At 53.0% G+C, this 11,520-nt stretch overlaps 3 protein-coding genes across 3 annotated transcripts; all 3 read right to left on the bottom strand.

Annotated features, from left to right (window-relative positions):
- Positions 1-395: 395 nt before the first annotated feature.
- On the bottom strand, positions 396-2,683 carry Z520_12396 (uncharacterized protein; the record flags this gene model as incomplete). The annotated part of the gene is made up of 2 exons (XM_016782882.1): positions 396-2,357; positions 2,438-2,683. 2 exons carry the CDS (start codon positions 2,681-2,683, stop codon positions 396-398), a joined length of 2,208 nt encoding a protein of 735 aa, XP_016626030.1.
- Positions 2,684-3,827: 1,144 nt separating this feature from the next.
- Z520_12395 (uncharacterized protein) lies at positions 3,828-5,967 on the bottom strand (the record flags this gene model as incomplete). Its single annotated transcript, XM_016782881.1, has 2 exons — positions 3,828-4,828; positions 4,884-5,967. The coding sequence occupies 2 exons, from the start codon at positions 5,965-5,967 to the stop codon at positions 3,828-3,830; spliced, it is 2,085 nt and encodes a 694-aa protein (XP_016626029.1).
- A 2,376-nt stretch (positions 5,968-8,343) lies between these two features.
- Z520_12394 (uncharacterized protein) lies at positions 8,344-10,038 on the bottom strand (the record flags this gene model as incomplete). The annotated part of the gene is made up of 5 exons (XM_016782880.1): positions 8,344-9,047; positions 9,109-9,514; positions 9,568-9,716; positions 9,779-9,848; positions 9,910-10,038. 5 exons carry the CDS (start codon positions 10,036-10,038, stop codon positions 8,344-8,346), a joined length of 1,458 nt encoding a protein of 485 aa, XP_016626028.1.
- Positions 10,039-11,520: the final 1,482 nt, after the last annotated feature.

The raw sequence follows: 11,520 nt of genomic DNA, 5'->3' as shown, positions 1-11,520 counted from the left end.
GAGAGAGTATATATAGGTAAGCTAGAGGTATTTAAAGAGCACTAGAGAGAGAGAGAGTATGTCGACTTACGACGTGAATCACCATGTTACTTACGAGTCACCCACGAATGAATACATTAGTCTCTGAGTATGGCCATATTTGAGGCTATGAGCGACGGACATTGTGAACTTGTTTTTCATTCATGGCACTTTGAAAGTGCTGTGGCTCAGACCCCTAACTGGGTGAGCAGACCCTCTTACTGGGTATCCTTGGCTATTTACTCGTAACAAATCTCGTGATGAGACACCAGGCTCTCAACCGAACGCGCTGCGTGAGCGAACCTGCCTCCTAGTTTTGTCAAATCCAGGCTCTAGAACCGCACGAACAAGTAAGGGAGTTGCCCGAAGTGAGCTGATCACTTCTCCTCGTCGTCCTTCTTCTCGTCCTTCTTCTCGTCCTTCTTCTCGCCCTTCTTCTGATCCTTCTTTTCGGCATCGCCTTGCTTCTTCTTCTCATCTCCTTTCTTGGACTGCAAAGCTTGAACCTGCATGGCCTCTAGCTCACCATGCCACCCCCTCATCCCACCAATGTCAAAGTTGAACCCCTGCTCTCGGGCACGCGCATTCGCCTCCGTTCCAGTTCCCGTGGCCCTCATTCGAGCAGCCTCAGCAGCACGTTGCTGACGAACTGCGTTCAGCGCATCATCGCGCCCAATGGTAAGAGCTTCTTGTGTGGCGCGAGTGGCAGTGGCACGCAACGGTTGCTCACCACGGGCAGCAGCCAGGGTCTCCGATTGAAGGAGGCGTTGTCGAGCTTGAGCGAAGGCAGCGCGGCGGGCTGCTGCATTCGGAAAGTTTCGATTGACAAGATCTTGTAACTCTTGATAAAGCTGTTGTTTTGCCTGGCGCTGGCGAGCAGTCTCACGCGGCGGAGCGGAAGCATTGCCAGACCCAGCAGTCGCAGCGGAAGCTTGGCGACGAGCAGGCGGAACACGGGGACGACGGGCAGTGTTAGAAGCAGCACCAGATGCGTCAGCTGCAGTCGAGGGAGAAGCAGCAGTGTCAGCTGCGGTGTTGGTATTGCGTGCACGAAGTGTCTCGTTGCGACGAGCGCGTGGTGGATCATTGCTAGGAACAGCAGTGCCAGTAGGGGTACGACCATCTGAGTCAGTGGCGGCTGGGAAAGGAGTAGCAGTGTTAGCTGCGGCGTTGGCGTTGGCCCAGCGTGCACGACTTCTCTCGAGCTCTTCGGGGGAAGTAGCCATTCTAGCTTCGGCGGCGGCAAAGCGTGCACGAAGTCTCTCGGCGCGAAGAGCGCGGATGTCATTGATATTGCTGGGGAGGGTAGGAACAGCTGAAGCGGCTTGTCTGGAACGATGATTGCGAAGACCATGCGGATCCTCATCACGGAGGTCGTTGATGGAAAGAGTTCGAGCACCAGAGGTCAGAGCCGCAATGGGGTCATCAGAGGTGACGGCAACGTTGCGACGAGTAGCGGCAGTTCCAGTGACAGCGCCAGCAGCAGCAGCAGCAGGCACAGTAGCGGTGTCATTGCTGCCGTGTTCGTCTTTGACGATTTCAGAAGCGTACTCCATCTCGGTGACAGTGGATTCAGCGGCAGTGCTAGCGGTGGCAGTGGTAGCGGCATCCTTGTTACCATCGTCATTGTCTTTGGCACCTTCGGCAGCGAAATCCATGTTGGTGGGGAGTTCGTTGTCATCTTGTTCCTCTTCAACAGCCTCGGCAGTGTGCTTCATCTCGGTGGCAGCGCCTTCAGTATCTTTCACTTTGTCTTCACTGTTGCGCTTGCGGATCACCTTCTTTGGTTCTCCGTGGACATAGAGGTTTTGCTCGCTAGTGGTGTTGCCCATTCTGGCGGCAATGAAGAATTCGAGGGGACGAGGGTCGAGGTCGATGGGCTTTCGAGTTTTGATAGCAGCAGCGATCTCGATGATGCCGATGCAGACAAATGGAATGTGTTGGTCACGGTATTCGTTGAGGGGGACGTCGAGATCTTTGAGATTTGGACGTTGGCGAAGGAAATCCGCACACTCAGCGCACCAGTCCAAGAAGAAATCGACAATGATGCCAATCACGTCGAATTCGTCGAGAAATGGAGGGCAGTCGATGGCGTACTTGAAATCGACAGGATTGAAGGGTTGGAGCGGTTTCAAGTCAATAAAGAGACCCAGAAGCTTCCCGGAACGGATGCCTTCAAGGATCTCGCCTTCGATGTCCGTGTCAATACGCCACTCTGTCCTGCCAGTCGACTCGTTGAAAGACGAGTAAGCAGTGTGGAGAAGACCTCGCAAGGTATCCCGAGCCGCTTGCGGGCTCCTCTTGAACGTCTGATAAATCCTCTCTCCAAGAGCGCAAGCCTGAAACAGAGAAGAGGTTGTGTCAGTAAGAGCAGATCTGAAAACGCTTTTCCACCTCTCTGTGGATGGGAGAAACTCACAGTTTGTCTGTAGTCGCCGTTCAGATCGATGGCTTGAAAGGTTCCAGTCAAGGCACGAGGGTTGGTAGCTGCGACGGTGTTGGCAAGTTCGTCAAAGACTTTTTGGACTTCCGTGGGTTGAGAAACTGAGGAGCTCTCGGCGGTTGTCTTGGCTGAATCTCCAGCAGATGATTCCGGAACCTGGTTGAAGAAGTCTTGAGTGGCGCGGGCATGGCGCGCAGCCTTCTTTGAATTGTTTGGAGCCATCGCGGTTTGTGTGTGAACGATTCGCAGCGATGGGATCGCGGTTGGAAGGTGTGCGGGTTGAAGTAGAAGGGTGAAATCAACCATCTCAAAAGGTGTCACTACTTCAAAGCGTTGAAAATGTTGTGGCAGCCAGCACTTGGCGCTAGCGACAGCGTGCTCACTCGTCTTCACTGCCACACCTGCAGTGAAGACGAGTGAGCACACTGTCGAACCTGCGAAATCGGTCTAGAGGTAGAGGGTGTGGTATGAAGGAAGTTGATATTGGTTTATATGGGGAAATCTTAGCGCCTTGGCAGCCTTGTCCAGCCTTGCCCCTTAACCAGGATGTAGGCTGCCAGATGACGAACTTCAGCAGCAGCACGTCGTTGCTATGTACCTAGGTAGTACACAGAGCTTCTGCTGCCTTTGACAGAAGAACTCTTCATCCGCCAAACGTCCGTCCATCGACAGGACATAATCCAGCACCTCCTGAATGATGGAAACATCCCAAAGCTTCCCGTACAAGAAGCTCTATGACCGAGTTGTCGAATTGTGAAGAAGCGGATAGCCACAGCTGTCTTTTCCGATGCCATTGTCCACGGTCTATGATCATGGGATATAACACTGCCGCAATGCCTTGGTCTTGCATTGCAGCGCTCGTCAATTTCTCTGCCCACAGAAGTAGCTTGTCAACGCTGTGAACCTCTTGCAGTCAAGGGAACCCCGCTTCCGGTCAACAGGATCTCTCCTTGTCAAGAACGCTCTCATCAGATGAAGAGCGGGAGATGACTCCGTAATACGCCGTCTCTATCGAACCTTTCACCGACTACACCTTGCGGCCTTCGCCTGACTTTTGCACGGACATGCTTCCAGCACTATACGGGTTGAGAAAGCTCGTCCTTGTTTGAGAGTCCATCAACTGCATAATTTCATTGACATCATTACAGGGGTGGTATCTCTGGGCTTATCCAAAGCCCTGCACATTCTCCCTTGTTGCCGTCCGCCGTTGTCATCAGGATCTTGGAAACAAAGAGTCTATCAAACAGTCCGAAACCCGTTTCTGATCGTCAGGCCAGCCAAAAAGAAGGAAAACAAGAAACGAACCAGGGATATCATCGAAAGCGCAAAGTCCCAGAAAGCAACAACAAAAGCAAACTCGGTAAACTCAGCTTCCCATGTACATCTGCTGCGGCCCAGGATTCGAAAAGTCCATCCCGGTCCCACTGACGTAGCCATCGGATATGTCCTCATCATAATACTCTCCACCGCTTGATGCATCGAAGCCTCCTCTTCCCATGCCGCCCACGTCGCTGAGGTCTCCTTGATCGTCAACAGTCGGAATTTGCGACCAATCTATGTTCTGCAATGCAGGATACTGTTGCAGGAGTGCTGCGGGTAAAGCGAACCCACCAGTACCTGTGGTCGGATCCATGCCAATCATCATTGGTTGAGGAACGGGTTGCAGCCCGCCCTGCTGGGCAAAATGTGCTTGCTGCTGTTGCTGCTGCTCCATCATCGCTCTGTTCTGCCGCTCCGCTTTCTCTTCCTCAAGAAGGGGCTTGATGCATATCCGCCCGGCTTCACTGCGGAAATGCCTACCAAGGGCATCCGCTCTGGCAAACCGTCTTCCACAACCCCAGTGGTGACCTGGGGTCGAATGAAGCTCGCCCTTGCAGACGAATTTCTTCTCTCCGCTGTGTAAGCCTTCATGGCGTTTTCGATCATGTTGCCTGGCAAACGCTTTTCCACAGACCGTACACACAAAGGGTCGTTCATCTGTGTGCGTTCGTAGATGCGATCGTAAATTGTACGCTCTTGTGAAGCGTTTCGGGCAGAGATTGCATTGGAACGTAGCTGGGTGTTTTTGGACCCTTGTATTGGATCCGGACGATGATGCGTTGGGCCTGTTGGGATCGGCGAGGTCTAAGATATAATCCCTGTTTTGGCCCATTGACGAGGTACTAGCTCGGCGATTCTTATCAATTCGCCCAGACTGCACTCCCGGTCCAGGAGATGATTCCCGCGACAGTGATTGACCTCTTTCAGGAGTGCTAGATCGGACAGAGAGGCTGTTGCGGTTGGAGTTGGTCGCGACGAGCCCCGGCGAACCCGATCTCGACAGAGGGCGTGTGAATGTCACATCGGATTTGCTTCGGTTGCGGCCCCCTAGATCTCGAGTTAGCTCTTCTTCACAATGTCCGTTGGGGACGAGGTGGCATACTGTTGCTTGACGGAGGACTCAAAGCACCTTCAGTGGCTTCTCCCTGCGGCCCAAAGCTTTGTTGTCTCGAAACCGGCGCCGGTTCGATGTTGATTGTTGGGGGTTGGAATTGGTCAGCTTGACCAATGTCCGAGACGACCGAAGTATTCCGCATATGGTTGCTCGGCACAACGGGCGGCTGATATTGAGGTCCCTGTGTGGTATAGACGTCAGGCACTGGAATTCCCAGGGGCTGACCCAGACGCAAGCCACTTCCGTCCGGTCCAAGGCCCTGTTGGTTGGCTTCCAAGTTTGGCATCAGCCTTGGAGATCGATACGGGGCCTGGTCACCTAAACTAAAGCTTTCCATCCCGAACGCATTGCTCGTATCCGGTTGCGCGGGAAGATACGGCGAGTGGGTAAGATCGACTCCTGGTTGGTGTAATTCTGTATGAGAAAGGTAAGGGGAATGGTTTGCGGACGAAATATCGCTATGCTCCGATGGCGCTCTGCGGTGCTGCTGGAAACTCAGGCCAGAATAGGCACTGGAGGGATCCAGAGAAGCATTTCTTGAATGTTGAGGGGTGTAATACTGGCCATTCGTGGAGGCAGGCGAACCTGGTTGAGATGAATGGTTTTCTGGAGGATGCAGATTCGGTGACTGATGATCCTGAGGTGAAGACACCTTGCTCAATTCTGCTGGATTGACATTGTTCTGAGGGTTCATGTCGAAGGGTTGGTTCATGGAATAGGTCTGGTTGTAATCCCCGGCTATATCTTCACCCTGGTATATGAAGCCACCGGTGTTGAAGGACTGATCCAAACCCTGGCCTCCGAATTGATTGTCTGAATAGATGTTCTGATATTGGTTATTGTTGTAGAAATCGGACTCGTTCGGATCGGGTTGGAGGCCGCCTTGTTGCTGAGAAGCAAGGTAGGGGTTGTTGAAGACGTTGGCGGAGGTATTGAACTTGCCAGTGGTCAGGGCTTGTTGAACGGAGGGGTCTACTCCTGGTACAATGCCGGCGTAGTGGTTTGGAGAAGGCTGAGGGCTTATGTGCTGCGCATTGCCTCTCGAGGGAGATCTCCCTCGGGGATTGTCCATCTTTTTCAACTCAACCGCTCAGGCACGAACCACCGATTTAGAAAAGGTGCGGAGAAGGGACCGGGTGGGAAGGATGATAAGCCGCTTGGGGCCGTCAAGGAATATGGTTTCCTCTAGGAATATTCAACCGTCTCAGGCTGGTCTGAGGCTCGAGATCGGGCTCAATTGGAATTCAGGATGTGTTATCCAAGTACACCTTGCCGGCTAGCCTGTGGCGCAGTGAGTCAGAGAAGATGCCCTCATACCATACATGGTCGGATCAGGCTGGGGGCCATACTCAGCCGCGCAGTGAGGCTATGCCGCAGTGAGGGTCTTATAAGTAGTCGCAGAGGGCCGTCAATGATTGGAATTATCCAGATACAGTATTTCCAGGTTGGTGCGACCGCGACGCAGGGCGCAAAAATAAGTAGACGTAGGTTCGCAGCTGGCTCGAGATGAGAACTTCGGAGTGCGATACGAACTGGCAGCGGCGAGCTGGGGAATGTTGTGAGTCGCGGAGATGGATGCCGGGAAGATAAGAGGCCCGCGAAGAGATGGAATAATAAGAAGGTTATAAGGAGATGGTGCGATATAATCGACGGGAAGTGGAAGAGGTGTAGGCTCTCAGTAGCGACAAATATGCGGTATACAGAGTGGACAGCTCACAGTGGGATGGTGGATGGAGGAGTGCGAGGTAAAGTGTGAGATGCGGCGAGATGCAAGATGCCGGATGGGGGGTTCAGAATCGTTCTAAAGAAAGGTGCCGTAGTGCAGTGGTTAACGAATACACTTGAAACGAGCGAAGCGCCGCGCCGGGAAGCCAGTCTAAGCACTCCCATTGGCCTTGGGAAGCTGTTAGCCTGTGCCCGAGGTACCATGGACTAGCCCGACCCCTCTATTCCTCGCCGGGCACCACGCCAAAGGGCAACCGAAAGGTCCCTGGGGAGCCCTGACGACGGTATACCTAACCTACCATTGTAGAGCTGGTGAAGGCCCTAGGTAGTACATGCATATAGGTACCATCGTTGTCACTGGTCACTGAATGTCCAGGTACTAGGTACCTCCTATAACGAGGTACTGTACTTGGTACCTCATAATGACTGTCTGTGCCCATGTGCCTCGTAAGGTCTCCCGTCGTCCATCACCCCACCACCCTCCGAATCACCAAATCAGCTATTAAAAAGCTGGAACTGCCAAATTCCTTACCTGGAGATTCTGCAACCTGGACGCCCCAAACCCACAATCTCTCTACCTAGCCCTGAGTCCTGGTTGCCTTTTGGTCCTGCGAGTTCTATCCGTGATCCACAACAGGACACAATCACCTTGCATTCTCCCTAGCGGACCATGATGACCGACAGCGCCGATGGTGCTGGGTGGTGTGTCTGCCTTGTGAACATCCTTACTTACAACTCCGTCCGCCATCCTGGCCCTGGTTGATCTGATGGATAGATACCCTGACTTCCTCATCACCCATGTCTGGAGAAGTGTCGTCAGCCCACCTGCTCGAGATCCTGGTGCCTGGCATGAGCCGCGACATCGTGACGTTGTTCTCGTATCCCAAGTCCCGGGACTTTTCAGAGACAATCCAGCTAGGTACACAGTCGAGTTACTAGCTAGTACATGTGTTGTGGCTGTGTAGTGGGTGCCTGCCAAGTGAGCCAGTATCTCACAAACCGACCAGACGGTGGAACCAAATGTTTTCGAGGCCGTGTTCCGTGCATCTACGACGAACCGATGTCTGTCTCCATTCACAAGCAAGTGCATCGTTTCGATAATGTAAATCTTTTGATTGTCTTTTCATTACCACCTCCCGTGCATGATCCTTCCCCTGGTTATTTTTTGGGTCTTTGTGGGCATCCTTGTCTATTTTACACCATTTCATTCCAGCCTTTCAAAAGCATTGAACGTGAGACCCAAGATTTTGTGCCTCCTCCAACAGCTGCTGGACTTGTTCTTGTTCTTCTTGTTGTAATTTCCTTTTTGCTCACTCCTCGTTGTACCAGGGAGCGACGGTGGTCTTTGTGCGTTCAACGCCTCAAACACCCTGCTCCCCAACCCAAAAATGCCGCCATAGATAACACCCTGCTGATCCTTGTACACACCGACGAAAAATGAGGAAACAAGGAAAGATGCTATGCACAAAAGTGATCGTGATCCGTCGTTAAGGATTTTGCCCTCGCCTGTACCGCCTGTTTTTTGTAGCGACAAGAGCTGTCTCGGTCATTTTTTCCGAGCCAACAGATGCCAAATAGAGGAAATTCGAGACGTGGAGTCAGGAGAAATGCCTCCAATTCTGTGCCAATGGCGCAAGATCCACCAAGTGGTTATCCACGGGGAGTCTGGCCGTCCAGCCCGACGAGATGTGGACTGCCCGGGCGATGATCTTGTTGGGCATTCTCAACCTGGCGGAGGGATGTCAGTTTTCAAGATAAATGGCAGATTCATATGCCTGGGCCACATACCACAACAAAGCACCTTCATCATCTTCTGGAAGAAACCAGGTTGCTGTTCCTGTTGTTGGGCAGGTCGGCCCTGATTGTTCTGCAAGGCTCCTGTGGCGGGACTTGTTCTCGCCTGTTGGTTCACCAGGTTGGCATTACTATTTTGGAATTGGGCTTGAGTGCTCGCTGGAGGCGTATTCATGTCCAGTTGGCCAGCCAACCCACTACTTCTCTTCGGGAGATTGCCCCCGGCGGCGCCGCTTGTGCGATCTCGAGCGCTCTTCCCCATGGCCGCCACTCCCGGCTTCGCTGGTGACCCTGGGGGCGGGGGCTGCGCTGCGTTTAAACGGTCGGCCGATATTGCTGCTCGGTCGCGTGAAGGTCGTTGAGCTTCTGAACCTCGGACCCCAGATGCCCCGTGCAAGGCACGAGCAGAGGCATCAGCGGGAGGGTTGGCATTATGCAGTTGCAGGTGTGCTGGATGTTGCTTGACTGCTTCCCAGCCACGACCGCCATTCAATTTCATCCAGTCATATTCCCCATCCTCCACTTCGCCGGTGTTCTTCAGCGCTTGGGTGAACAGGTCTCGTAGGAAGTCGTAGTCTGGAGTGTCCTCAAAGCCCAAATTACGGACGTAGCTGAGATATTTGTTGAACTCCTCTGTAACACCAATTAGCAAGGCACTTCTCCCAGTTGATGCAACGAGTCCATAGAAGCGTACCCGGGAAGCCTTCGCACAGATCCTTGATAGCCGTCGTCTGTTTCTTCTCTCCAATCTTTTCGTACTTTTGTTTGTTAGTGGCGGCCTTCAGACCCTGCCATGGTAGTCCGCCTCTCAAAAAGTACATGAAAACATGGCCAAGAGCTTCCAAGTCGTCACGTCGTGACTGTTCTCGTCCCAGATGTGTATTGATACTCATATAACGCGCTGTGCCTGACAGAGATTTCCGCTCACGGTAAGGAATGTGTTGTTTGGTTTTTGGGTCTCGATATTGTTTTGCCATTCCAAAGTCAACGACGTGAATGACATTAGCAGCCTTTGTCCCAGGTCGGCCAATGAGGAAGTTGTCAGGTTTGATGTCGCGGTAAATTAGATTCTTCTCGTGGATCGTCTGCACTCTGGACAGCTACCAACAGGTCAGCATTGGGTGGTTATTCTTGGCGCGAGAGTGCTCAGTACCATCTGCTTAGCAACCATAACCACAGTTTTGATCGAGAAGCGTCTGTTGCAATGATCGAAAAGGTCTTCCAAACTCGGGCCAAGGAGATCGATCACGAGAATATTGTGTAGACCCTCTTGGCCAAAGTAGTAGACATTGGGGATGCCAGCTGGGTAACAGGGTCAGTTTCGCGGGTCCCAAAGCTCGTGAGGTGGAAGAGGTGTAGCATACGACAGCCGACCAGGATCTTGTATGTGCGGTATTCATCGCGCAGCTGAGGGGCATCACTCTTTCTCGGTTCCTTTGTCGCATCTCATTAGCCTTGCAAATCATCATGGCCATTCTGTCAGTGGGATACTCACAAATTTGATTGCTACCTGCTGGTTGTTGAGCAAGTTGGTGCCTTCAAAAATAACGCCAAAAGAGCCCTCTCCTATTTTTTTCCCGACGCGATAGTGCACCCCTACAACATTGGACGACGAGGAGGCCATGGCTGTGACGAATGATCGGACTGACTAAAGTCGTGGGACAGGACGGTGAGGAGGGAGCCGGGGACAAGAAGGCTGTTTTGTAGAGAGGAAAGGCGTCGTGGAGGCTATGTAGATACGAGGTGCGAAGCCTCAGGGCGGTTCACACCTCCGCCACCGCGGTCACTGCTGGAAATCAGTAAACATGCACCAATATTTGCAGGCACCAAGAAGCCGAAGAGAGGAACATACGCTTCGAAAGGGAATCAAACTAAGCTAGAGAAGCATGCGGCGGGACAATGTGGTGGTCAATGGAGGCTGAGGATAGGCAAGCACCATCTGCAGGATGTGTTGTCTTCAAGAAGGAGTCCAAGGTCTGAGTCTGCTGCAGTCAGAATCGAGCAGCTCCTGCCAAGACTGCGAAGGAGCCAGCAATGGCTGGACTGGATGCAGTGGCTCGATGGCTACAACCGCAGCCTGCCACCCACTGGGAAATGTGGAACCTGGGTCAGGAACCCGGACTGACGCCGGATATCAGAGCTGCGGTCCCTTTTCTAGTGTATCAAAATTGGGTCGACCAGCCCAGCACAGCGAGTTGCGATGTTCTGTACGTAGTACACAATGGACAATGGTGAGGAAAACAAGAGGGAGGGGGAAAAGAAGTGACCAGCAGCAGAGACAATTGTGATGGGTGAAATTTGGGCGCTGTTACCGAGTGCTCCAGTTTACCAAGCAGGCCACCTATAGACTGCGGGCAGGTGGGCAGGACGGGGAGTGGGCTAGGCGTCTGTTGTGCAAGTGCTCCGTTCCCAGTGGCATCCTGGTGGGCGGTGAAAATGGCCAGCTACCGCCTAATCCCTAGTGAGGCTCCAACCGGGGAGAGGGCGAGGACTCCCTTTCAGAGAATCGCAGGCGGTAAATCCGACGCCCAACTACTGGCACCCACTGGGGCCCAGCAACCCACTAGGTACACCACAGGCCCAGATCTTGCTCCATTAACCGCCAAAGCGACGAGTAGGGCACAGCTGTCTCCATAATCAGACGCACCGGGATTCTTACTCGCATCCAAAAATCAACTCATCACCCCCAGAACCAGGCTTCCAGACGTTCCAGATGGACCAATCTGGCTCCGTCATCCAGACAAAAAGAAGCGCAAGAATGGCAAAAGGATCATGTAATCTCTGGTCACTTGCTTGTTCATGCCTGTTCCATCTCCAAGCTCCGGCCCATGCAAGGTTGACAGCCCATTGACACTCTGTGACTCTGGGGCAAAGTCATTCAGCCCTTGCCGGTGCTTCTGACTGGCCCGAGGACCCCCGCCAGGCTTGATTACCTTACCAAGGGCTCCGTAGTCCGTACGAGTCCTTGCGCACCCGTCCTCTTCCCTCTTCTTGTTGGGCTAGCTATGATAAGGCGCCGATATCGTTATCGAGATGAGTTCGGTCCGAAGTTCCTCGGAGGTATGGTGCCAAAACCCACAGTCTCTGAGGCGCTCGTTAGAGTTGA

This window comes from Fonsecaea multimorphosa, assembly GCF_000836435.1.
Source record: "Fonsecaea multimorphosa CBS 102226 unplaced genomic scaffold supercont1.57, whole genome shotgun sequence".
Classification (NCBI taxonomy): domain Eukaryota; kingdom Fungi; phylum Ascomycota; class Eurotiomycetes; order Chaetothyriales; family Herpotrichiellaceae; genus Fonsecaea; species Fonsecaea multimorphosa.
This window is presented reverse-complemented; position numbering and strand designations above follow the sequence as displayed.